General features: G+C 35.1%; 4 protein-coding genes across 7 annotated transcripts; 1 reads left to right on the plus strand and 3 right to left on the minus strand.

The window, feature by feature from the left end:
• Positions 1–5: 5 nt before the first annotated feature.
• On the minus strand, positions 6–4445 carry LOC17882647 (acyl-CoA-binding domain-containing protein 5). 3 transcript variants are annotated; one of them, XM_023781630.1, is made up of 18 exons: positions 4415–4445; positions 4067–4119; positions 3876–3962; positions 3400–3481; positions 3187–3309; positions 3020–3097; positions 2838–2942; positions 2678–2744; positions 2527–2588; positions 2283–2422; positions 2070–2196; positions 1857–1971; positions 1700–1788; positions 1516–1599; positions 1043–1411; positions 452–955; positions 307–366; positions 6–231 (listed from the first exon to the last, which is right to left on the minus strand). In XM_023781630.1, the coding sequence occupies exons 3-18, from the start codon at positions 3911–3913 to the stop codon at positions 151–153; spliced, it is 2124 nt and encodes a 707-aa protein (XP_023637398.1). In that variant the 5' UTR covers positions 3914–3962; positions 4067–4119; positions 4415–4445; the 3' UTR covers positions 6–150. The 3 variants fall into 3 exon arrangements, with proteins under 3 accessions (XP_023637398.1, XP_023637397.1, XP_023637396.1); XM_023781629.1 differs by lacking the exon at positions 4415–4445 and adding an exon at positions 4218–4390; XM_023781628.1 differs by lacking the exon at positions 4415–4445 and having other exon boundaries at positions 4067–4211.
• A 697-nt stretch (positions 4446–5142) lies between these two features.
• On the minus strand, positions 5143–5826 carry LOC17884154 (monothiol glutaredoxin-S2). Its single transcript, XM_006288894.2, has one exon. The coding sequence runs from the start codon at positions 5665–5667 to the stop codon at positions 5359–5361; it is 309 nt and encodes a 102-aa protein (XP_006288956.1). The 5' UTR covers positions 5668–5826; the 3' UTR covers positions 5143–5358.
• Positions 5827–14834: 9008 nt separating this feature from the next.
• Positions 14835–18253, plus strand: LOC17881146 (serine/threonine-protein kinase PBL27). Its single transcript, XM_006287473.2, has 5 exons — positions 14835–15255; positions 15863–16062; positions 16152–16341; positions 16629–17020; positions 17179–18253. Exons 1-5 carry the CDS (start codon positions 15135–15137, stop codon positions 17815–17817), a joined length of 1542 nt encoding a protein of 513 aa, XP_006287535.1. The 5' UTR covers positions 14835–15134; the 3' UTR covers positions 17818–18253.
• Positions 18254–18363: 110 nt separating this feature from the next.
• Positions 18364–24572, minus strand: LOC17881125 (ISWI chromatin-remodeling complex ATPase CHR17). Of its 2 annotated transcripts, none has more exons than XM_023781611.1 (25): positions 24242–24572; positions 23869–24000; positions 23681–23787; positions 23468–23580; positions 23144–23241; positions 22875–23054; positions 22570–22791; positions 22209–22343; positions 21857–22139; positions 21712–21785; positions 21378–21598; positions 21215–21302; positions 21046–21139; positions 20768–20956; positions 20637–20671; positions 20446–20522; positions 20260–20349; positions 20096–20165; positions 19953–20007; positions 19821–19879; positions 19570–19735; positions 19263–19441; positions 18957–19172; positions 18745–18858; positions 18364–18609 (listed from the first exon to the last, which is right to left on the minus strand). In XM_023781611.1, the coding sequence occupies exons 1-25, from the start codon at positions 24452–24454 to the stop codon at positions 18592–18594; spliced, it is 3228 nt and encodes a 1075-aa protein (XP_023637379.1). In that variant the 5' UTR covers positions 24455–24572; the 3' UTR covers positions 18364–18591. The 2 variants fall into 2 exon arrangements, with proteins under 2 accessions (XP_023637379.1, XP_006286950.1); XM_006286888.2 differs by having other exon boundaries at positions 18745–18849; positions 24242–24571.
• Positions 24573–24798: the final 226 nt, after the last annotated feature.

Below are 24798 nucleotides of genomic sequence, written 5' to 3' on the forward strand. Positions count from 1 at the left end.
TCGTGTACTTGGATTCTGATTTGATTGTTGGGATTTTTGAATTCTTCTTCTTTTATACATGATTCACAAAACGTAGACATGGATTTAGGTGTATCTTGAGTATTACAAAAAGGAAGTCTTAAGGTTATTTTGCTGTCTCTGATCTTGTGTTCAGACATGGAAAGGCTTCCTGGGTGTAGCAGCTCTATTTTCCAGAGATTGCAACCTTTGCTTCAGATGAAACACTTCAACCTGCGTTCATCTCAGGTTATTAGAAAAATTGCAGAGTCAAACAGATTAAATCGATAATGATAATGATATTATTACCTGCAACTGGAACGCTCTGGCTCTTTCTCCTGCAAGAACTCCTCTCGTTGAATGCAACTCCTACAAAAACAGGTAACCCACAAAACTTTTAAACTTTGTTCCACCACCACATTTGAAAACACTTGTATATCTACAAGGAGTTTACCTTTTGTGTATCGTCTAGGACAGCTTTTAAGAAGGCAACATCATGCTCGAGCCTGACATTGTCGGAGTGAACCATATTTGACAAACTATTAGCTTCCTCTTGGGCGAGCTCTAACCCGGTAAGCTTCTCCTTAAGCAATTCAACATCTCTCATGGCGTCAGATAGCTTTTTATCCGTCTCTTGTTTGCTCCTCAACGCAACTGACACATTCCTCTCAGCCGCCTCTCTTCCCGCCAATGCTGCTTCTAACTGCCCTTCCAGAATCCCATTTCTTCTTATAAGAGCCGTCATTTTTGCCTCATGGAATTGGTAAACGCTTGATGATGACATTGATCCTGTAAAATTGATATTATCCATTTCCTGGAATATCAAGGCACCATCGACGTTTTCTAAAGGAAATGTTTCAGAGCACTGCTTCTGGAGATTCGATACTTCATGGTCAGAAACCACAGAAAGTGTTTTCTCTGCTGTAATTTTTGCTCCTCCATTGTTGTCATCTGCAGTCTGAAACCATGAGAAGAAATTACATTCGTTTAAGGCAATTCAAGAACACCAGTGAATGTAGGTTAATCATTAACTAAGTATATATACCCGAGGCAGAGAAACTTCATCTTCTGAGCACTTAGTAGGTTCGATTACCGCTCTGTATTCCTCTTCGGTGCTGAACTGTTTACGCAAAGAGACATTTCCTGAAGACGGATTACGATGATCACCAAAAGCAATATCTGATAAAGACCTTCTGCCAGAGCCGCCATGCTCTTCAATGGCTGAAGCAAGTTTCTGTCTGGCAACTGAATCAATGAGCCTCTGTGAAGAGGCTTTGACTGATTCATCAGAGGTTATAGCCGCCGAGGGAGAAGATCGTTTACCAAACAGTAACCGGCCGGGATTTTTCTTGGAAGTTGTCTGCGGATGTGTTGGTGATTCACTCTTGTTCTTGTCAACGATAAAAGCCCCAACCTTTGCATAAACCAGATTAAGACTTTGCATCAAAACACGGGGACATATATAAAAAAAAATGAAACAAAGATGTGAACAATGCAGCGGAATGATAAAGCTCGTACCTGATTTGAAGGATCTTTTTTTGTTCCTCCAAAAGCTACGAGGAAATCTTTATCTTTGTGTTTCAGAAGAACTAGACTAAATCCCTATACCAAACATATCACGAGACAACAACTGAGCTTTAATAGATAGCATGGAAAGATATAAAAGTTTAGTAAAATATAGAATGTGACTTTCTATATTCACCTTGTTGGATGTGATAGAAGATTGAGAAGATATGTTTTCCACAGACCACTCGACCTTTAGAATATCGAAAACTAATGTTTCAGCATGCCCTACACACAAAAAAATGCAAACTTGTAAGATTCGAGTAGATTCAGCGCGATTTCAAGGTTGAACTTACTCTTCTTTCTGCTTCCACCTCCGGTTATATACCATTTGGTACCGCAAAGAACACCACAACTACCCGCTCTTGGAGACGGGTGAAATCCCCTTATCTTTATTCTTGACCATACCATCTTGATGACACCAAAAGAAACAAAAAAAGTGTCAAGAAACCAAAAACAAAATTCAGTTACAGTACAAAGTATGATGGGGGTGGGACGAAAAGTATTACTGTTTCAAAGTCGAGTGAGTACAAGTCATTTAGTGTTTTGTTCTTGCCCGAACCTCCAAACACAAACAGAATTTTGTCATCGAATAGCGTGGCTACATGATGTGATCTTGCACACGGCCGTGTTCCTCTGGTATTCAAAGAAAAACCATGTCAAGAATACACCAGTAGGAGTTCAATGTAAAATGTCATCAGAAAAGCACAAAAAAAACTCACGTGCAATTAAGAGGAAGCCATGTGGATGATTTGAGATCAAACATATGAAGATCGTTTAGTTTCCTCTTCTTAGAGTCTTCACCGCCGAAAAGTATCAATACTGAACTGGCTCTCACTACTGTGTGACCATTACGACTGACCTGCAATGGCATAACTGAATCAGATTTTTTTCTCCACGTCACTTCACAATCCAAACCATAAAGCCACAAGCTTCTAAATGTATACTGATGTCATAGAAACTTACCGGTAAGTCTCCTTTTGCATCCATTAGCGACCAGCATTCAGAATCAGTATCAAACGCCCAAACTGCCAATAATATATACAAATACAACACAATTTTAGGCAGAGCAAACATCAAAAGTCTAGACTTTAGATTCCAAACAACTGTGTGAAACCTGAAACTCTATCACTGCAGGGATCTGTTTTTCCACCCACCAATAGCACTTTTTTACCCCAAGAGACCTAACAACAACGCATAAAAATTGCAATCAAAACCAAAAGGTATAAAACTAAGAAAAGCAGTAACATGCTTAGCTCAAACCAACAATCAATTACCAAGCAATGGCCTTTCCAAGAAGGAATCTTGAGAGGAAGACTACTTGGCGATAAGTAAACTTTCGAAGACGCGGTGGACCATGTAAATGTATCAAAGTTAAGCACCTGCAAATGCAAAGCTGAGAATATCAATCCCTTTAAGCTAGTGCTCGATACCGTTAACTTGTTCTTGGTCTTTTTACCTGTACATCATCCAACAAGCCATTACTAGATTCTCCGCCAACTACTATCATTTTGTTCCCAATAGCTGCCGCCGCATGCTGCATAAAAGTAAAAAGCAGTCAGTTCTTGAAAACACAGATCAGAAGCTGATGACTGGAAGTAAAAAAACAATCAAGAAACTCGTTACATTAAAGCGTGGAGCGGGTTTATCCCCACCAACCGATACCACCATCCAATTTTCAGAATTCCCTGATGAAGGCTGGAAATCATGTTCATCAGAATAACTAGTCGCAGCCACAGGAGCTTCACTCTGCATCATGTTTCTTACAAATCAGATAACTAACAGTTAATGCTACCAAAACACAATTTAAGTATTGCAGTTTCTTCTTATACAACTTACACTAGAGTTATCAGCGCGTTTGATGGTTCGCAAGGGACTCTTATATCCTTGAACAGACTCAGCGAGCTGTACCTTCTTAACTCTGCTCAATAACATCCACAATCAGTGAAGAAAACATAAACCAATTGAATCTATAGGAACCATGAAACGTATTTTTGCATGATTAAAAAATTGCTTCTAACTAAAAATAGAAACCCCAAAATCGAAGATTCAACGGTACTTCATAGGACAGACGAAAGGACCAATACTTGATCCTATAACTAACAACAATAGTTATAAAAAGGAGTTTGCTTTTACAGTAAGCTTAAACAGAATACTCAAAAAAGTGATTCCTAGTTCCTAAATCAATAGTTATTTAGCTTATTAATGTAAACAAAGAAAAAGATAAAGAAACCCCAAAAAGTTCCCAACTTTGAGAAAATCAAATACAGAGAGAGAGACCCACAAAAAGGTAAGAAGCGTAAAAGAAGACTAACCTGCCAAGTCTCATGCGCCTCTTAGAAAAGCTGAACATCTTTTCTTCGAATTTCTCAGAAATCCCCCAGAGAGTAAAAAAAAGAACCCTAAAAAAAAAAGAGTTGCACACAGATTAAAAAAAGGAAAGGTACATTGTCATCATCCCGAGATACCCAATGCAAGAAATTACTGAAATTGTAGAAGAAGATACCTTGCTAACTTGTTGTGAATCTAAGATTCAGAAGTTTACAAGCTGACCCAAATCTGAAACTCAAAAAAAAAATTAATTTGTTTAGAGAGGATCAACAACCACTACAATGGCCGTATCATATGTATCCACAAGCTCGAAAACGACGTCGTACTAAATCCGAGCAAGCTGTCTTGGGGCCAGAGCAGGGAAATGATTGGAGGGGAAGAATTGATTTAGCTTACGAAAGCATATATAAATTTGTTAACTTCAAGCAATAATAACAACGAGACCAAGTTATTTAGTAAACAAAAAGAAGAAGAGCAAATCTTGTAATGTATTGTATTGTATTGTGATCTGAGCTTTACTTACTAACTTATTAGCCGTTCGAGAGAGAGAGAGAGAGAGATGGGAACAACCGCTGTTGTGTCATGTGTATGTGTGGGTGTGGTTTTTGGTTCGTTGAGTTATGGCGACATGTTTTGTCTGTTTCTGCGGAAAGAGTTTTGGGTTTTGTCCAAAAGATATTTTAATGCTCACGATTTGCGACGCCCTTATTTGTATGTGGGTCCTTTTCACTTCGCTACTTCCCGCGACTTATCTGACTTTTCGATATCTCTCTTTCAAAACTGTGTCTTCTTCAGACAGCAATCACTTTACTACTATTTTACCTTTTTATATACGTACAAAATTGGTTTACTGATTGTTTTTTACTTACTCTTTTACCTTCAATACTTACTATTTTACCTTTTTATATACGTACAAAACTAGTTTACTGATTGTTTTATACTTACTATTTTACCTTCAATACTTGCTATTTTACCTTTTTACAGATATTTTAGTGATTTTAGAAGAAGAAAAAGCAAAGTCAAAGCTATACAAAATTATTACTGATTGTTTTACATTCTGAAAATTTTTAAATTAATTCATATTAACTCATTAAGTATCATTCTAAATGTATTATTTATTAATATGCTGGCTAGTTTTAAATAAATTCCGTTGTGTTAAGTATTTATTTTTGGGTACAATTTTTTTGCCCCCAAAAATGTATTACAGTATTAGTTTGCAATTTCTTTTCTACTTCATAGTATGCAGGTCAATTATTATTATTAGTTTTTCATAAAAGTTCATATAAGTCGATACAGTTTATTAAAAGATAACCTCAAAAAAGAAAAATGAAAAAAAAAACACTAATCATTAATCCGGCGTGGATTCATCATACCACCAAGCCATAGATCAAAGATGCGTTAAAACATTATTCTGCGTCCTTAACTTAGTGTTAAGTAAACTAGTTAATTATTTATGTATATTGTGAGTCAAACCCACAATGCACCAGCACGCTTAAGCATAGGAATCAAGGATCCATTAAGATGTAGACTCATGACCTCGTTGGCTCCACCGACCAACTCTCCTCCGATGAAAACCGCCGGCACTGCCGGGCTACAACCTATCCTCAACAACGCCTGCTCAATCTCCCTCCCTCTAGATATCTCATCCAGCTCATAAACCGCTGGATTCGCTCCGAAATCGCAGAGCAAAGTTTTGATCGTGTGAGACATACAACACAAGCTCTTGCTGTATATCACCACCGGTCTCTCCATCACCATCTTCGTTACCATCTCCATTGCTCTTTTATATGGTGTATATATATATGATCCAACAGCTTCTTGATTGCGTCGTTTAATTTCTTAAATAGGTATACGAATCAAAAAGTTTGTAGAGATTTAAGGCAAAAGTATATAAAAACTCTTGATCCTACTTGGAGAAGTAAAGGGTTTTGTGTAATGTTGTGTGGATATGAAATATGTGAGAAGTGTTTGTTTATATAGAGATGATGATTATTGGATTAGATTGGCAAAGATGTTTGGATTTTGTTTCTAACGATATCGTGTCCGAAAGCGACACCACTTCAATTTTATTTTTGGATCACAATGTAAAGTATATAGTGCGAATCTAATGATCTTTTGAACTTATCTTTTCAATTCATTGTAATTTTATTGTTCGGTTAGGCATTTAGACATACTTATTATAGTCATGGCTAAAAGGTGAGAATGTCCTTCGTACGTACGGTTTCCATAAAGCGATCTATAGTCGATCTAGCTCAAGTCATATTTCAAACCTCAATGATTAAATAATTAGCGAGACGTATAAATTTATACTCTTTTATTAATTCGATTAAGTTAATATTCTAGCTAGGATCCTCCCATTATCTTAATTAAGTATTATATATGCCATGATATTGTTATAGAAGTTTGAAGTTCTAACTTGGATTTTTTTTTTTTTTTTTTTATAGATAATATAAAGTTGAATTTCTTGCATATGCATCTTCTTTCATATGATTCTCTCTCTCTTTCTCTCTAAATTAAAACAAGAATATGTAAAGCCTATCAGGAGGCATCTTATGAGTTGGAGAAATAGTTATCCAAAATCGAGGCTCTTCTTTTCTTTAGGCCACGTCCCCTTCTTCTACGTGGGAATTATATTCTCGACTCGCCACTTCCACATTTTGCAACTCACAAAACAAAAACAAAAAAACTTTTTGTAATAATTGTAAGTGAGGGGAAGAGAGAAAGAGAGAAAGATTCTACATATGAGCTAAGCACATTTGCTTTCATAGTGACTAACGAATTATAAGGACAACGAATCGAGAATACGTATGAAAGTAAAGACACATAATTAAATGCCCTCGAGGTCCCCTTTTTCCCCGGGCAACATACGGTTTGATTAATCTTTCATTTCGCTAATCATGGTTTATTGGTTATCTAGCTAAACATCCAATATTCTAAACGTTTTCATATAATGTATACATGTGTGTATTTGTTTTTTGGTAGTGAATTATACGTAGATCGATCGGCAGAACTATATATACGTACCGATCACTAGGTTAGACCCATGATCTTTACGATGTGAGTAAACGTTGCATCAGACACTATACCAAGATCATATTTAATATGCATATATTCTCACTAGACCATGTCGTATTATGGTCCCATAATGTCGGATAAGACGCGTGACCTAGACGGTACGGTCCATTGCAACAGGCCAAACATTTTAAGATTAATCACATATATAAAATATTGGTGGTCTCGACTCTCAACAATTTATTACAGAAGGAGACAACTGGTATGTGATAATTTTCTAAATAGTTAAATTTGTTTTGAATAGGGCTCATGTCACTGCAAAGCTGGTTATCAAGATGCAAACATGGTGCTAAATTATTTTGTACCCTATGTATTGTCATCCTAAGAATTTCAACAATAATATAGATAAAGAAAAATAAATAATTAAATCCTGCAAACACACTATTGTCATCCATGATTTTTTAAGATTTAACTTGAAAAGTATTTCGCCTTTTTATGATTCCATCGATCGAATCCTTGGTTGGAATGTATTGATGGCTACAAGCACGTGAAAAGAACAATTAATTTATCCAATATATAAAAGAACATTTCTTTTTCTATACTGCTCCTTTCTAGACTCGCTTACATATTCACAATACGATAATTATTAGATTCGGTGATGGTTGCATGTACGACTCTTGGACCTCATACGTTGGCCTGCTAGAAGACCAATGGCCAAATTTGGGTTCATGCATGCACGGTGGAAATGTCGACAATGTTTTTATTCTTAGTTTGAAAGTTATTTATCACCCATATATAGGCCATACATATACGTAATTGATGCGATCTACGTATCGTGCTGTAAACTATTCTGTAGCTCTATTACGTATTTATACATGAATACTAATGATCTTCGACAAAGTCCAAAAGATGTTGGTTTAAGAGAACTAGACCATTGATGACTTAAGTTTAGAAGGACCAAAATCATTGATTGCACATAAATAGTTTAACTAATTTAGTAAATTCTAAGAGTATTCTTGTTCTTATATATTGGAAGTATATATATATATATATATATATACAAAGGAAAAAGTGTACTCTAAAGGAGAAAATATATGGAGATTATTATATATGCCTTTGTGTGTAATATGATTTGTTTATTATAAAATAATAGTAGGAAAAGAATGTCAACTTTGTATACTAAATAATACAATGTATTAGATGTATAAAGGTGGTGTTTTATCTGCCATGCAATTTGAATCAATCGTGAACAATCTATATATAGAATAGAATATATGCTATATTATGTTTTTGTAATACAATATATGATTTAAATGTATGCACACTTTATATTCTTTTTAAAATTGTATATAGGTTAACTAGTGAAGTAAGTCATATACTAATAAGTAATAACCACCGTCGAGGAGGATGATATATAAGAATCAAAGATCGCGAGGACGGTTCGTGGCATCACATATCACCGTGTACTATCGACCGTACTCGACCGTACGTCGTGTGGTTGCAGCATCAGTTACATACGTTTATCAATTTACACTACAAAAAAAAGGTTGTATAACATCATTTATTTTTAATATTTGTATTAGTTATAAATGATGCAAAAATCTTTTGCATCGCTTTAACAAATAATTTTAAATGTGTTGATGCAAATAATTTACATCATTTAGTTGATAACCGATGCCAATATACAAAATATTTACATCAATTAATATAATTGATATGAATATATGTCATTTTTTAAAAATGATGTTAATTGTTACGTCAATTTAATTAAGTGATGTTAGTATTAGTGTCGATTAAAATAAGTGATGTAAATTATTTATATCAATTAGAAAACTGTCGATGCCATAATTAACATAATTAATTCAAAATAAATAAATCTCATTTTTAATATATTTCGAATTATGATTCATTTGTAATTATTTTTAATATAGCAAGATACTCTCCTAAATTTACTCGTTGCAATATCTATTTAAATCTTATTATGTTTTTATAAATGACATCAAATGAGCAATAAATCTTTGTTTACAACCGAAAAATCACAATTGGGTTTTGATCTTAGTTTCTTCATCTTCTTTCTTTTCCATGCTTTTTGCTTCCATTTTTTTTCCTTCTTGAAAACTTCAATTCTTATTATATGCCATCTATCTGCCATAAGTGAAATAAAGATCATGATTTAGTTATGACTTGCAATCCATTGAATCATCATAGAAATTTTGCTCTATAAAAATTTTGATTTAAAAAAACTAAAACAATAATTGTATGAAAATTTATAGAAAGTTTTGGTTAGAATCAGAATAACCAAGTATATTTAACATAAATTAAGTGATGGAGTACCTTTATTTTACGTTTTCCAACCTTTACAGAAAAACACACAACTCCAAATAATCTTCCAGTTCTCACAGTTTTAAGAGAATATAAGAAAAAAAAACTAAGCGATAGTTAGGAAGACCAGAAAAGAAGCTAATTGAAAATATTCTACAAACATATTTTGGAGATAATATAGCAAAACAAAAAGCCAAAAAAAGGAAGGTGGGCGTGGAATAAGGATTATGGGGGATTATGGGTGAGGAAAAACTATAATTCATTGTTGATTTTGAAGAAAAATCGAAATTAATTATAAAAGATAAATCGAATATGGTTATTTCATTTCAATTAGTTTCTAATAATTAAAATAAAATTCAATTAGTTTTTTAATAATTAAAATATATAAATTTAGCATCACATTTAATTGATGTAAATTTTATATCATTTTTAAAAGTGATGTTAATAAAATTACGTGAATACATCGGTTATCTTAATTGATTTAAATATATATTCTGAATCAATTTTTCTAAGTGATGCAAACTGGTACAAATTTGTATCAATTTTAATGAACTGATTTTAAATAAATTAATTAACACATCATTTATTACATTTGATGTTAAATTATTTATTTTGTGTCATTTGCTAATAAGTAATTTAAACTACTATCATTTATATTTTTGATGCTATTTAATTGATGTAAGATAAGCCTTTTTTTGTAGTGTTACTAATAAAAATATAATTTCCCAATAACATATGAGTTAGATGCTGGAAAGGTTAATTGAAGAACATATTCATCTTTTACATATATATTAGTTTCCTTTGTTTCTACATCTTACTCGAAGGTACGTATGAGATTGATAAAGATGAGTTTGGCGTCGTCAGCTGAAATACTGCTCCAACCCGCTGCAGAGAAACGCGTGTTCCCACAAAAAAAACGATTCCGAATCATATTCCTCATTTTTTTGTTTCATGCCCCAAACTAAAAATTCGAGTTTTTAAAGAAAAAATAAAAACTGAATTCCCCTTTTTTGGCGTCAAACAAATTCACCTTTTGAGATATAAAACTTTAGATTCATTTGCACCTAAAGCATTGGATAAACATATATACTTCTGGCTCTATAGTCATCCCAAAGGGCAATATCAGTATTTAGAATTTTAAATTTATATGTATATAACACCGACGATTGGAATATGAAAAAAGAGAATAACATCTAGAAAAATGTAGTCCATCATCATCGAACCAGATAAGAAGCATATGTCTGATCCTGGTTATATAACACTAACACCAACAGGCAACAGCAATGCGCATGCATATTTTATCGTTAAAACTCTAATAAAAATAAAATGTGCATGCAAAAATCAAATTTTTGGACCTAATAACTTCATTTTATTTACTAATACAAAAAAAGGCTTTCCTTTAATTTAATTTAACGGTCATTACTCATTACAAACAACTAATACGTACACCACAAAGTACTTTTACGGTTTTACCTCATAAGCTTGATCATATTCTAATTAAGCTTTCCATATAAGTGCATTTGGAGGCAGCGAAACGAGCGTCTTCATATTCAAACGTTGAGCCGTAAGCCCCTAATCATATTATAATTAAGCTTTCCATATAATGACATTGTGCCACTACGAACGCTGTCTCGCGTGTTCTTCTTGATACAACTATTTTTTTTATTTTTTGAGTACTACTCATCTTGTTCTTTAGGGCCTAAACCATCTCCCACAAGCTGCTTGGTACAATATAAAGCCCATACGACCCAGAAAATGCTAGCCAAATCCAATCAAATACGTTTGTAGCACAGCACGTTTCTTTATGAATTACGATAATATAATTTTGACTCTTCCTTTTATTATTTTTTTATTTTGGTTTAATGAGTCTTCCTCATTCGTAGACTAATTCCTTTTCCGACAAGACGAGAAGTTGAAAACAACAAGTAAAAAGGGTCAAATAAGTCAGACAACAACCAAATGACTCAATGCCACGGTTACATGCAGATCCGTGTTTTGGGAAACGCTAACATTAGGCAAGCGGTTTGACAACGTCTACCACACGGTTCATCGAAACTCTGCAAAAAAACATAAATTAGATAATTGGGTCATTAGCCACACACGTCACTTTGTTTTCCAACTTTCATCATCATACCAATGCTTTAGGTGCAAATGAATCTCCGGTTATCCAAAAATAAGTTTACGTATCACTGTTTTCTTTTTTTTGTTCAAATTCATCAGACACGTAAACTTATTTTTGGATAACCGGAGCTTCCCCGTAGCATTAACTACCATACAAATTGTTAATATTGATTAAGATGTACATTATTTTTACCAATCATAAATCCTATTTTTACATCCATTGTATAGATGTAGCAGTATGTATATCTGTTTTTTTTTTTTTTTTTGTTGGTTTGACATTGCAATCTTGTTGTCATGAATAGGAAAATTACATTAAATTAAGTGAACCCCCTCACATATTACTACTATTTAGTCATGGTTACGTGTAATGTAACTATACGTACGCATCAATTAATTCGGTCCCGTTTCCTTTAAATATATTACGTGATATGTGGGATACTCTTCTTCACATTATTTTTTCTGCCCAACCCAACCAAAAGCTCTTTCAAGCAAAAAAAAAAAAAAAGGATAATGGCTTCATGAATTAATTATGAAATCATATACTGCTTAGTTAAGGGCACTCAATGTATAATCAATTTACATTATACATGCAGTTTATCATACGTCAGTCTAATTATCAATTTTGTCATTAGTCTCTAATATGAAAAAGAGAATTATATGGGTATAATCTTTTTCAATGAAGCAACGACAATCACTAAACTTCTCTTCTCGATACAAAAATAAATATCATCATCGTATTAGGAATTATTTTCCGAATAATGTTGTTTAAAATGGAGATAAAAATTCTGGTTTTGTGTTAACCAAAACAATTTGTATACATATACAAATGTCCTTACAAAGAAGAAAAAAATTGTCAATAAATTGAACAAAAGAGTTTACAAGTTCGACCACCGAATTTGTGTTACAATCGAAATTAGATTACAAATTTAACTTCTTAATTTTATATTTCTTTTTTGTTAATTTTTTTTTAAATTTAAGGCACACGTTAATTATAAGGGGAGTTTGGTCAACAATCATTGACTACACTAACATGTGACACGTGTCGTATGATGAGAGGATCGACGGTGGTCATCAGTTGTATTATTATTATTATTTTTTAAAAAGGCCGTCCTATTTGATCTCACGTAAACAAAAAAGTCAATAATGTTTCTCCGACAACGAAGGCAATTATCCACAACGCTCATGTGCATTGTCTCTTACGAAACTCTCCTTTGCTGTTAATCAGCCACGTGTCGTTTTATCTTAACAGCTGAGCACAGAGACGTCGGTGTGCTGAGAAACACATGATCATCTGTATTTTTTTCCTTAAAATCCTTGTCCGGAGAGCTGTGTGGTTTCAAAATATTTTTTTTTTTGGTTCAAATTATTTATTTGTCTTTTTTTTTCTTTCTGAAATAAGCTTTTTAATTTTCATTTTTAAAAAATTTTGATGGTATAAATAAATGATCATAAATCAGTAACTAATGCAAATGCAATAACAAGAAAAAGGGACTTCGGAAATGAAACATTTTTGTTACTTCAAAAAGTCTTCTGACTTGTTGGATTTTGTTACTTCAACATTTAAACGTAAATTTATTCTATTTTATTGGATTAGTTTAAGTATTGGATTAGCTACGTTCTATAAATAAGCAACGGTTAAGTAAGAAGCTGGATGAAAGAATAAATGTACGCCCTTTATAAAGTTTAAATAAATTGATTAATTTATTAGACTGAGTGAGTCAACTTGTTTTGATGTTTCTTTTGAGCCGGCATTTAATTTTTAGATCTTTTCCTTTTCTAGAAAACTCTCTCTTTATAAAATTTGAAAAAAAAACTAGAGGTCATAATTATATATATATATATATTTTTAAAAAAAGTTGATAGACGTTATAATTTGACCAAATGACTTAATTTTTACGACAAAATGTCTGTTTATGAGTTTTTTTTGGTGGTCAATAAAACATTTGGAGATTTTTCTTTTTGGATAATTAGTTATTTTCATACTAAAAAACAAATAATGAACGATGAAAAAAACAAATAATGAACATAGTAATTGTTGCTTCTGTAATATATTAGACAGATTTCATTAATTCTATTGTGAAACAATTTTTTTCTTTTCGTACAGAAAAAAACATAAAATATCTTCATAAGAAATTGTATTTTGCCATTGTATTTCAAATCATAATAAAAAAAAAGAAGGAAAAGAGTGGGATTGAGAATTGTTGACAAATTGCTAAATAATCCTTGGGGTGGGGTTTTCTTTCCGACCGTGATGATTCTCCTTCATTCTCTCCCGACGCCGTTAATTTAGCCTTCAAACTATAATGTCATTGGAGTATTTCTTTTTCTAATTAATGTTTAGTTTTAGTTAAATTATGTTTTCCCACGAGTTGCCATTCTAATTAAGAGTTTGGGAAAGAAGTATGCTATAAGCATATTGTATACAAGTTTGATAAATGCTAAGTTACATACTAATGAGAACAAAAACAAAATACACAACCAAATACTCATTATGTGTATCATCTTTTTGAACTATTTTGTACCTATGTGAATTATATACGATTTTTGAAATTTCATCAAATATATCGCTTATAACAAAATATTATAATTAAAATCTTGGTTTTTATATAAGTAACAAGTATATTGCGTTTGGTTTGAATATGTTTTAGTTTTTTTTCCTTCAATTTTTTAATTTATATACATATGACTTCTATCGAATCAAGTATATTTTATACTAATATGTTTATAAACAGCAAACATACTAATATGTAAATTCTATTTTACAACCAATATCATCTTCATATTCTCGTTTCCATTAATATATTTCAATTTTTTTTTAATTATTATCAAAGTTACCGAATGTAATTTATAAATTTGCTTTAAAACTGTAATTTTCTTTTCTTTTCCTTTTACACTCATAACTATTTACATCTTTCTTCTTTTAAATATTTAAATAGATTTATTAGCTTATTAAATATCACGACCAGTTATAGAGTTGTCATACACTTTCACTCTAAAGAAAAAAACACAAAAAAGAAGAAGAAGATGTGTGTAATGCGTTTGACCAATCTCTACTATTTTGTGGTGGTTAAAAGTCAAGTTGTGGTATTTTTTTGTTGTAAAATGTTTTTTTTAATCGAATTGAAAACTGTTTTTATCCACAAAGCATTGAGTATTTATGTATTTTTCTATTTCCGTAACACACAGTTTCGTAATTGTTACGGATACCGAACCTAGTAGTTTAGCTTAACTCGTTGTAAAAACAACATGATTGATATATAGCCATATAGGCAAGAGAGTTCGACTAGATTACGTTGTCATTAACCCACAATTTAAACGGATAATGATTTCCTTTAATTTTTATCTTTAACCCTTTTTTATGTTTAATAATAAAAAGATTTTTGCTTTGATGATTTTTTTTTATTAAATGTCAATTCGATTTTTATTAAAATTTTCATATTTTTTTCTCTTTACCTTCCCTTCTCCCCTTCTCTCGCGTAGCACCCACATCACCAAAAAAAAAAAAAAAAAAACTTTCCTCGATTTGTTGATCTGCCGCTGGTCTTGATCTCTCTCCAAAGATCTCCAGTGAGAGAGAGAGAGAGAGAAAGATGCATTGAGTAAAGACTGAGGCTTTTTGTGTCTTTAGCTCTCTAGTTTCTTCTTTGTAGTTCCAGTAAAATAAAAAAGAAAATCTCGAGATGTGTTGAGCTTATGTTGGGATTCTCTGGTTGATTGGTTTTGTCGGTAGGGTTTGTTGTTTTTTTCTTTTTTGAATTACAATTTCTCCGAGGGACTTAGCTTCGGAGATGAGTGGGTGTTTGCCTTGCTTTGGATCTTCGGCTAAAGACGCTGCTTCCAAAGATTCCGTGAAGAAGGAAGCTTCAGCTAAAGACGGCTCAGTTACTCAGTCTCACCACGCCAGCTTAGGTGATTTTTTTTTTGTGTGGGATCTGTTGAGTTTTCGTGTCTTAGATCGATTTAAGTTTCTGGGTTCTCATAAAGTTTGTACCTTTAGTAAAGACTTGGATAGAAATGTTGATGTTTCTGATCTAATTCAGCTGAGGCTAGCTGCCTATGGGAGTTTCTGGACTTTAATTTCTGAGATCTGATGTGTTTTGGGATGTTTGATTCTAGTTATGATAACAATTTAGCTCCGAATTGTTGTTTGTGTCCAGCATATGCTGAGTTCTCTGTAAATGGAATGCAATTAGGAGATGCCAAATTAAATTAGTTAATGCTATCCAACAAACAGTGAATCATAAATATGTTAGCTTTAGGGTATCAGATATGAAGAGTTGTTGATAAGGATGTCTATACTTGTTGACATCACTAGTTTAACAATTGAAGAAATGAAGACCTGTGTATCTGTTTGCCTGTAGAATGAAATTGAAATGTGGAAGCTCTTCTCTTTAAACCTGAAAAGTTTTAGGGATTTTAGTCGAATTGAAATTTTTTCGAATTTCAATCAAGTGATTTCACTTTCTCTGTTGCTTCATTGCTTTATAAAAGTACTAACATTTCCTTTTCTTTGTAGATAAATCAAAGTCTCGACGAGGTCTTGAACAAAAGAAGGAGTTAACTGCTCCAAAAGAAGGGCCAACCGCTCATATCGCTGCACAAACGTTTACTTTCCGAGAGTTAGCTGCCGCCACTAAAAACTTTAGACCGGAATGTCTTCTTGGAGAAGGAGGTTTTGGACGTGTTTACAAGGGTCGTCTAGAGACCACAGGACAGGTGAAGATCGTAAATCTAATAACAGAATCATCCTACTTTAATTTTTTCATAATGAAACTTGTCTACTAATTGGATTTTATGTTTTGTAGATAGTAGCTGTTAAACAGCTTGATCGAAATGGTCTACAAGGAAACAGAGAGTTTCTTGTAGAGGTTCTTATGCTGAGCCTTCTGCATCATCCCAATCTTGTAAATTTGATTGGTTATTGCGCTGATGGTGACCAGCGTCTTCTTGTGTACGAGTATATGCCACTAGGATCTTTGGAGGATCATCTACACGGTAAGCCTATTGATATTTCGCCCCTCTCAACATAAAATTGCATTTGGAATTAAGGGATTGCATTATTTTCTATATTGTTGAAACTACCCTACACAAGTACACAGAAACCGTGACACATGGTCTGCTCTATTATAATAGGATGCTTGTTGATTGTGTTTCATATATTGGGAAAGTCTTTAGCTTTTCTTAATCTGTTCTTCAGAGGCCATTGATGGTGAACAAATGGTAACATTTAACTTGTAATTGTTCTAACCACTGCTTGTAAAAATTATAACTTGGGTTTTCAGATCTTCCTCCGGATAAAGAGCCTTTGGACTGGAACACTAGAATGACAATAGCTGCAGGAGCAGCAAAGGGACTGGAGTATTTGCATGATAAGGCGAATCCGCCTGTCATCTACAGAGATTTGAAATCATCCAACATTCTTCTTGGTGATGGCTATCACCCAAAGTTATCTGATTTTGGGTTAGCTAAGTTAGGTCCCGTGGGCGATAAAACACATGTGTCAACTCGTGTGATGGGTACATATGGTTATTGTGCACCGGAATATGCTATGACTGGGCAACTCACATTGAAATCCGATGTTTACAGCTTTGGGGTTGTGTTTCTCGAGCTCATCACAGGTCGAAAAGCCATTGACAATGCTCGAGCACCTGGAGAGCACAACCTTGTCGCATGGGTATGTTAAACTTCTTAACTTTTCCGTATATCACCTAAAGAGAAAAATATCAATTATTTTGCACTCATCAGATAGTGAACGTTTGGGACCTAAAACATCTTTGCTGACTTGAACTGTTTGGGGTTATCTTTTGCTTGTTGGCGTTTACTTGGTTGCAGGCTAGGCCTTTGTTCAAAGATCGTAGAAAGTTCCCGAAGATGGCAGATCCATCACTGCAAGGGCGGTATCCAATGCGTGGTCTATATCAAGCACTTGCAGTTGCGGCAATGTGTTTACAGGAACAAGCAGCGACAAGACCGCTGATTGGGGACGTGGTGACAGCTCTAACTTACTTAGCTTCCCAAACGTTTGACCCAAACGCACCAAGCGGTCAAAACAGTAGAAGCAGTGGCGGGCCGCCATTTATCAGGACAAGGGATGATCGGAGGAGCTTGGGAGATGGTAGTAGCTTGGATAGTCCTGCAGAGACTCGCAGTCGGTTAGGGTCTCCAGCGACTCACAAGAACTCTCCTGATTTCAGAAGAAGAGACATGGTGAGGGAAGTCAATGCAGGATCAGAGGGAGGAAGCGAGACAGGAGGCGGGTCAGGGAGAAAATGGGGGTTAAGCGATTTGGAAGGGCCGGAATCACAGAGAGGGAGTCCAGCGAGTGTTGGGAGGACATCGAGAGGGACTCCGAGGAACCGAGATTTAGATAGAGAGAGGGCTGTGGCGGAAGCAAAGGTGTGGGGAGAGAATTGGAGGGAGAGGAAGAGAGCTACCAATGGACCGGGCAGCTTTGATAGTACGAATGACTAAAACGGGAAAGAGGAAGAAACTTTGTATGAAAAAGGAGAGAACTGTTGTCTTTGTTCCAAGAGGCAAATGGAACGAGGCTTTAGGGTCGTAATGAACATTTGTCGGGTCAGGTCGGTCAGTTGTCGGATTTGATGTCTGAGTCGAGAGAGACTCTTCAATATTGTGGTTGAAGCTCAAAAACATATCAAGGAAGAGTTTGAGAAGACTGATGTGATGAGTAGTGAGGGATTGGGCAAAATTAGGAGGCGAAGAAGAAAGGTTTTTATCATGTGATGTTTTTGGGGTTTTCTTTTTCTTTTCTAAAAGGGATGTATATGTAATATGGGAGGGAGAATTTGAGTCGATTTTTATAACTTTTCTGTATTATTTGTAGTTGTCTGTGTATGGATTCGAGTCTATCAGAAAGAGAAAAGGAGATAAAAAAAATCTATCATCTCATCGCCATTGTCAAGAAGCTGTGTTTGAGAAGAGATATGCTTTGCTCAAAATTCAGATCCGACAACAAGAGCAGAGTTGAGATATACTAGAACTACTACTACCACTGACTGACAAGGAATGTGTCACGTATTTCTACAAAAATTAAAAGTAAAAATACACATAGTAGAGAAATAATTGTAAGTCGGAAACCATGCAGGAATGTTTGCGAGTACAGAATACTTGGAAGACCATATCTCTAAAGAAGCTTTTTCTAACTAATTCTCCGATTTGGAATCCTACATAGAAGGAATCATACATTTTTATGATTAGTGATGGAATGAATCAACACAGGTCTTCTTATTTCCTACGCTTTCCCTGCAGACATGAAGGTTTTCAAGTTAGAAATAGTCGGGACCATAATGATTTTGTGCTTTCTAAGGAGTGGTCTGGTTTGGATCACATAAGCAGCAAAATGAACAATTCTATGTTTCGGAAATTGATTCTGCATACCGAGCTAACATAGTCATCCATTGACAGCTGCTTTCTTTTCTTCAGAAGAGATGATGGGCTCTCATTTGCTTGCCTACCCGAAGCTCGCTTTGATGGCGTTGCACTCTGAGACAACTTATAGAACAGATCATGAGAAAACAATTTCACACTATCTATCCACTAACTGAACACTAAAAGTATGTGTTTGTAAATATGAACACTAAAAGCCTTACCTTTGCAAGCTTCTTTTCTTTGCGGGCTTGCCTCTCCCTCTCATCATATTCTTGATTCTCTTTCTCAATCAATCGGATCAGTGTGTCACATCTCCTAGCAAGTTCCTGAGTTGTACGGGATTTTACAAACCAGTCAAACCTGAACACTGAGGATGTCCGAAACGCCGCCTTTAGCTCATCCCAGTTTCCATACCCAAGTTTATGGACCATGCATATCTGTGAATCACAGGTTGCTCAGGTCAATTTCATATTTAGAATGAATTAGTAACAGTGAATCAACCAAAGTTTAATAAATAGATATCATACCATGAAACGGTCACACTCTTCATTGTAAAGTTTCCCTTTGTTCTGGCCATATTGAATCTTCAATTCCAGCCACGGGTTTCTGTAGCGATCCAATTTCTTCCCAATAGCTTTCATGATTTCATCTTTCCTAGAGATTCTTGCTTCCCCCCTCTCAATATTCTTGATGATTCTATCGTAATCTACAAATTTTACAATGTACAATAAGATACAAAGCTTAATTAGCATTAGATTGTTTTGTGTAATAAAATATCCAACCTTGATGTACTGCAAATACTCATAAACTTAATAAAAATCTAAAGTTACTTACCATTCAGCTCCTTGTATCGCTCTTGGAAAACTTGAGCATATCGTTCAACCTCTTCCTCTGTTTTCCCTTCCATCTCAGAGGCAATATTTTTTATGTCGTTCCGGCCATACTTCTCACACGCCCTAATGAAGGCATTGAAGTCTCTTCTGCTCCATGTTGAGAAACCCTATAAAAATAACGACGCAATTCAGTTATAAGAATCCCATCACGAAAATGTCAACCCACAGTAAGGTCAAAATGGTCTCGCTTGCCTCTTCCAGCAATAGCTCCTTTTCTTCCACTTCTTCCGCAGTTAAGGGATCTCCAACTTCTGAGAAAATATTTGTTTCAGTACAAGGTTCAGTAAAATAATGTAAGGAAGGAGGGCACAGACTGAGAAAGACCTTCAGGTTCATCAACTTCAATGGTGTCTTTCATCTGAGTTTTCTGATGTGTTTGCTGAAACCAAAGTGAAATAAGTTGCTTTAGAACTAATTAGAGACAAACGTGCACAAATTACATAATAAGTTGATAAATTTATTCCCACCATAAGGTATCGCACTTCTTTTTCATACAGCTCAGTCAATCGCTGGATGTTAAAGAATTGAAAATCATGCCTGCGGGATGGAAAATAAATTAGATTTTAGGATAAAAATAGTATCAAGACAGGGAAAATGCTAACTGCAGAGTTTCGATAATAGAGGTACTTACAATTGGGGCATGCGTGGAATTCTAGGCTCTTTAGGTTTAGCTGGAGCACCTTGTCGCAGTGTTTGCTTGAAGTATTCAGTTTCAGAGTAGCTGAAGGGCGGGTGATAAAAGTATATCGTTGAAGTTAGATTTTGTTTAAGAAGACAAAATATACTACATAATGAGAAAAGTAGAAATAACATTTACTTGCGCTTTCTCTCTCTTTTTGGTGGATCATTCCAATTCTCACTCACAATCTTTTTGAAGTCCAGCTTGTTCTCATCCTACCAAACAAAATTAAATAAAAATTCAGCAAAAAAATGTTTGCAAAAATGCAGAGAATAACTACAGTATGCGTTACACCATTAAACCATTCTCAGTTAATCATTCAAGAGTACCTTATCATCATCGTCAAAATCATAAAAGTCAGCGCCTACAACATACCAAAAAAAAGATTATTCGAACATCCAATTACTCAAGCAAGAGAGTTACCATTAAAAACAGGAAAAAAAGAAAACGACGTGCTTACTGTCATCCATTTTAAACTGTATTGCATCTTCAGTGAACTTCTTCATCTTAGCATCAAGTTCAGCCGTTGCCTCTTCTCCTTTGGCAATGATTCTGTCAATATCCTCATCTGTAATTGTGCTATCTTTAGAACTGAACACCATTTCAGCACCATATCTCACCATTTGAAGTAACTCATCCTTATTAACAGCTGAAATGTAACAAAAATAAATAAATATATAAATAAATAAATAAGAGAAAAAACAATGCATTTTATAGCCCAAGTATAAAAGCACTTACTTTTTTGTTCTGCCAATCGCCCTTGCTGAATAACCAGAGCATCAAGTGCCAACTTCTTGTAAGCTCTCTCGATAACTTTTGCCTCAATTGCATTCTGCATAAAACAAATGCAGAATTAGTTCACATTCTCAATGTTATTCTGCTTCATTCAAATGGGTACAAGAGTAACCTCTGTGCAGAACCGGAATACTTGAACTTCTTTTTTTTGACCAATCCTATGGGCACGATCTTGAGCTTGCAAGTCAACTTGAGGGTTCCTGCCAGAATCAAGCCATATCATTAGGAACAAAGAAAAAACTCAAAAATTAAAATGGACACAAAAAGAGCCTTACCAGTCACTATCATAAAGGATCACCACATCTGCAGTAGCAAGATTGATACCAAGCCCTCCAGCTCTGGTGGATAACAAGAAAACAAATTTCTCACTTCCTGGTTTGTTGTAGGCTTCTATGGAAGCATCTCGTTCATCACCACCAGTATTTCCATCAATACGGCAGTACTGGTAACCTCGATACATTAGATAATCCTCAAGAATATCCAAAAGTCTTGTCATCTGATATAGATGAGCAAATTCTTAGAATAATAAGCACAAGGAAATAAGAAGAATAGCACTCAGAAAAAAGGAAACAAAGAAATATCATTGTTTGTTTGAGTTAATGTTTTTACCTGAGAAAATATCAGAACCCTTGAATCACGATCCTTCAACTTAGGTAGCAATTTATCTAAGAGAACCATCTTACCTAAAAACAAGAAAATATTAAAGAAAATAACCATGCATATCTGAATAATCTACTTGGAATGAAAAACTTACCTGCATTTGTTACAAGGTGATCTCCTGTGGTATAGGGGGGCCCAGGCTCTGCGCCCTGGAAGAGATAAGGGTGATTGCAGCATTTGCGCAATTGCATTGCTATGTTCAACAGACGTTTGCGTTCTCCACCACCATTAACCACTTCAAGATCCTTCTGCAGTAAAGCCTTATAGTACTGCTTTTGCATTTGAGACATGCCAACTTTAAGTATTGTCTCCTTTTTCGGAGGTAGGCCTTTCTCTACATCTGATTTTAACCTTCGAAGAAGAAACGGGCGAAGAACCTAAAAAAGATGAGATAAATGATTAGCATAAGAACTGAAAGAGTAACCTTAATAAATGCGAGGACATACCTTGTGAAGTTGTTGAACAACTTCTTGCTGATCATTTTCACCAGAAATTTGAAACCATTCGTCAAAAGTTTCTGCTGAACTAAAAACCTCAGGGAGAAGAAAATTGAGAAGGGCCCATAATTCATGGAGATTATTCTGCATTAGGAAAATAGCTGAGATATATCAAACAGTAACGGGATCATCTTAAGCAAATCAAGTACAGAAGACAATAAGAAATAAATATCTACAAAAAAACACTAAAACAAAACACGATGTTCAAACAGATTCATGCAAGAGAAGTAGTTTCAACAATCATTATCAGAAGTAATAGACAGAAAAAATTAGGATCTAAACAATTATAGAACAAAGATTGGACAAATACCTGAAGGGGGGTTCCCGTGATAAGAAGCCGATAATTGGTGCTAAAAAGTCTCATGGTTTTTGAAAGGAGTGAATTCTCATTCTTGATTCGATGTGCTTCATCAATGATTATATAACGCCAGCTAAAACGGCGTAATGTTGTCTTTTCTTTGATAGCCATCTCAAAACTTGTAACACAAACATCGAATTTCCCCGCAACTAGCAGTTCTTCGCGAATATGTCTCTGCATTATTTAACATATGTCTCAAAACTCTGCTAGGTACATATAGGTGCAACCAATCAAATGGCCAAGCTATTATGGCTTACCCTTTCCTCGGGATTACCGAGGAATTTCACAGCACGTAGGACAGGACAAAATCGGCGAATCTCATTCATCCAGTTACCAAGGGTTGATTTTGGAGCAACCACCATATGAGGGCCATTGATTCCCCTGTACTCATGCAGGTATGCTAACAAAGAAATTGTTTGAAGTGTCTTCCCCAGACCCTGAACCATAGAAAAAAATAATAATAAAGATAAGCATCAGATAGTATAGAGAGCTAACAGACCTTTTTTATGCTTGGATAAGAGCTTACCATTTCATCTGCAAGAATCCCATTTATGCCATTCTCGTACAACCGAATAAGCCAGTTTAAACCAGCTAGCTGATAATCTCTTAACTTCCCCTGAATACCTGCAATATGAAGAGTATAAAGATCCGACCTCCAAAATTCTACAGATTCTAAACACTAAGCAATACTACCTAAAAATTGTGAGGTCACAATTGAGGAATACATCAAACAACTACACAGCAGAGAAGTGGCATAAGGTGTCAAATCCTATGATTATTTTGAATCGTAATAGGGACTGAACAAACATACGCCAATTCCAGATAAAGGGAGCAAAATATAGATACTTACAAGCGGGCTGTGTGAGCAACCGTGTGCCTCCAGATCCACCTATACCACCCTCTTCTTCTTTTAAACACTCTTCATCTTCCTCTTCTTCAGTTAGTTTGGAGGAATGACGACCCCTGAAAAATAAAATGGAACCCAACATATTAGCATTAGGACTGAGTGCTCATCATGTGAATATCCACAAATTATTTTGAGATCAGTTGGTACTCAACACACCTTCCTTTCCCCTTCTTCTGGGATGGAGATGGGTCACTTTTAGCAAAATGTGCAAATAACTCAGTTTGCTGCAGAAGGTACTTCAATCTCCCCTTTCCTTTATTGTTCTAAATAAATGGAACGACCGAGCTATTTCAATACCTCTAAAGAGAAAAAGGACAACGCAGCTCAATTATTAACTAACTTACCATATCTGCATCTATGGAAGCATTTTGGGCGTCTAAAATTTGCTGAATTTTCTCCTTCTTCATCTTCTGCATTTCTTTAAGTCTGGCCTTCTCACGTTTGCTAATTTCAGCTTTTTCCTCATCTTCTTCGTCCTACATATAGTCATCAAATTAAGAAAAAGAGTGACCAAATATACGTACTAGTCACATAAACGTACCATCATAACGAGCGCCAACGCAGCATTGTTTCAGACAAACCCTAATCGTACTTAGATTACATTACAGGCTCAGAATAAACCCTAATCGTACTCAGATTAATTCAAAATTCGAAATACAACAATCCCCGACATGCGAATGTGAAATCCAAGATGGGTAAACAGAAACGAAGGCATACCTCGTCGGCGTCATCTTCGACGGGGACAACCTCGTCGTCAGAGACAGGTGCTTCATCAGGGGCAACCTCTTCTTCGTCAGAGGCCGCAGAGCGAGCGACGGCCTCGAGCTCCTCATCATCTTCTTCCACATTGGCCTGATTGTTAACTTGCTCTTCCTCCTCTGACGAGTAAGCCTCGTCCGAAGAAACCTCACGCTTCGAAGCCCTCGCCATCGACGCCTCTACGAATCCTGATTTCGTCCCTGAGATCGAATCGAGGGTTCCTGAGTTTTTTTTGCTATAGTTAGTAGAAAAGAATTAAAATACAAAAAAAAAGTGAAACAGCGTTTGAATCGACCGTAGCTTCTATTTTAACCCGTTGATGTTGGGTGACCAAAATATACGGATACGATTTGCCACGGGGTCTTGACGCAATAAAGAATCTCCCGCCACTTGAGAAACAGCGTTTCGTTAATTCCCGCCTTGGACTTTGGATTATACTAATAGGCTTTAACGGCCCATGGGCTTAAAAGGTCAAAAAAGGTCAACCTCTATACCTATCGTATTCTCTATCGTAT

Source organism: Capsella rubella, unplaced genomic scaffold, assembly GCF_000375325.1.
Source record: "Capsella rubella cultivar Monte Gargano unplaced genomic scaffold, Caprub1_0 scaffold_6, whole genome shotgun sequence".
NCBI lineage: Eukaryota > Viridiplantae > Streptophyta > Magnoliopsida > Brassicales > Brassicaceae > Capsella > Capsella rubella.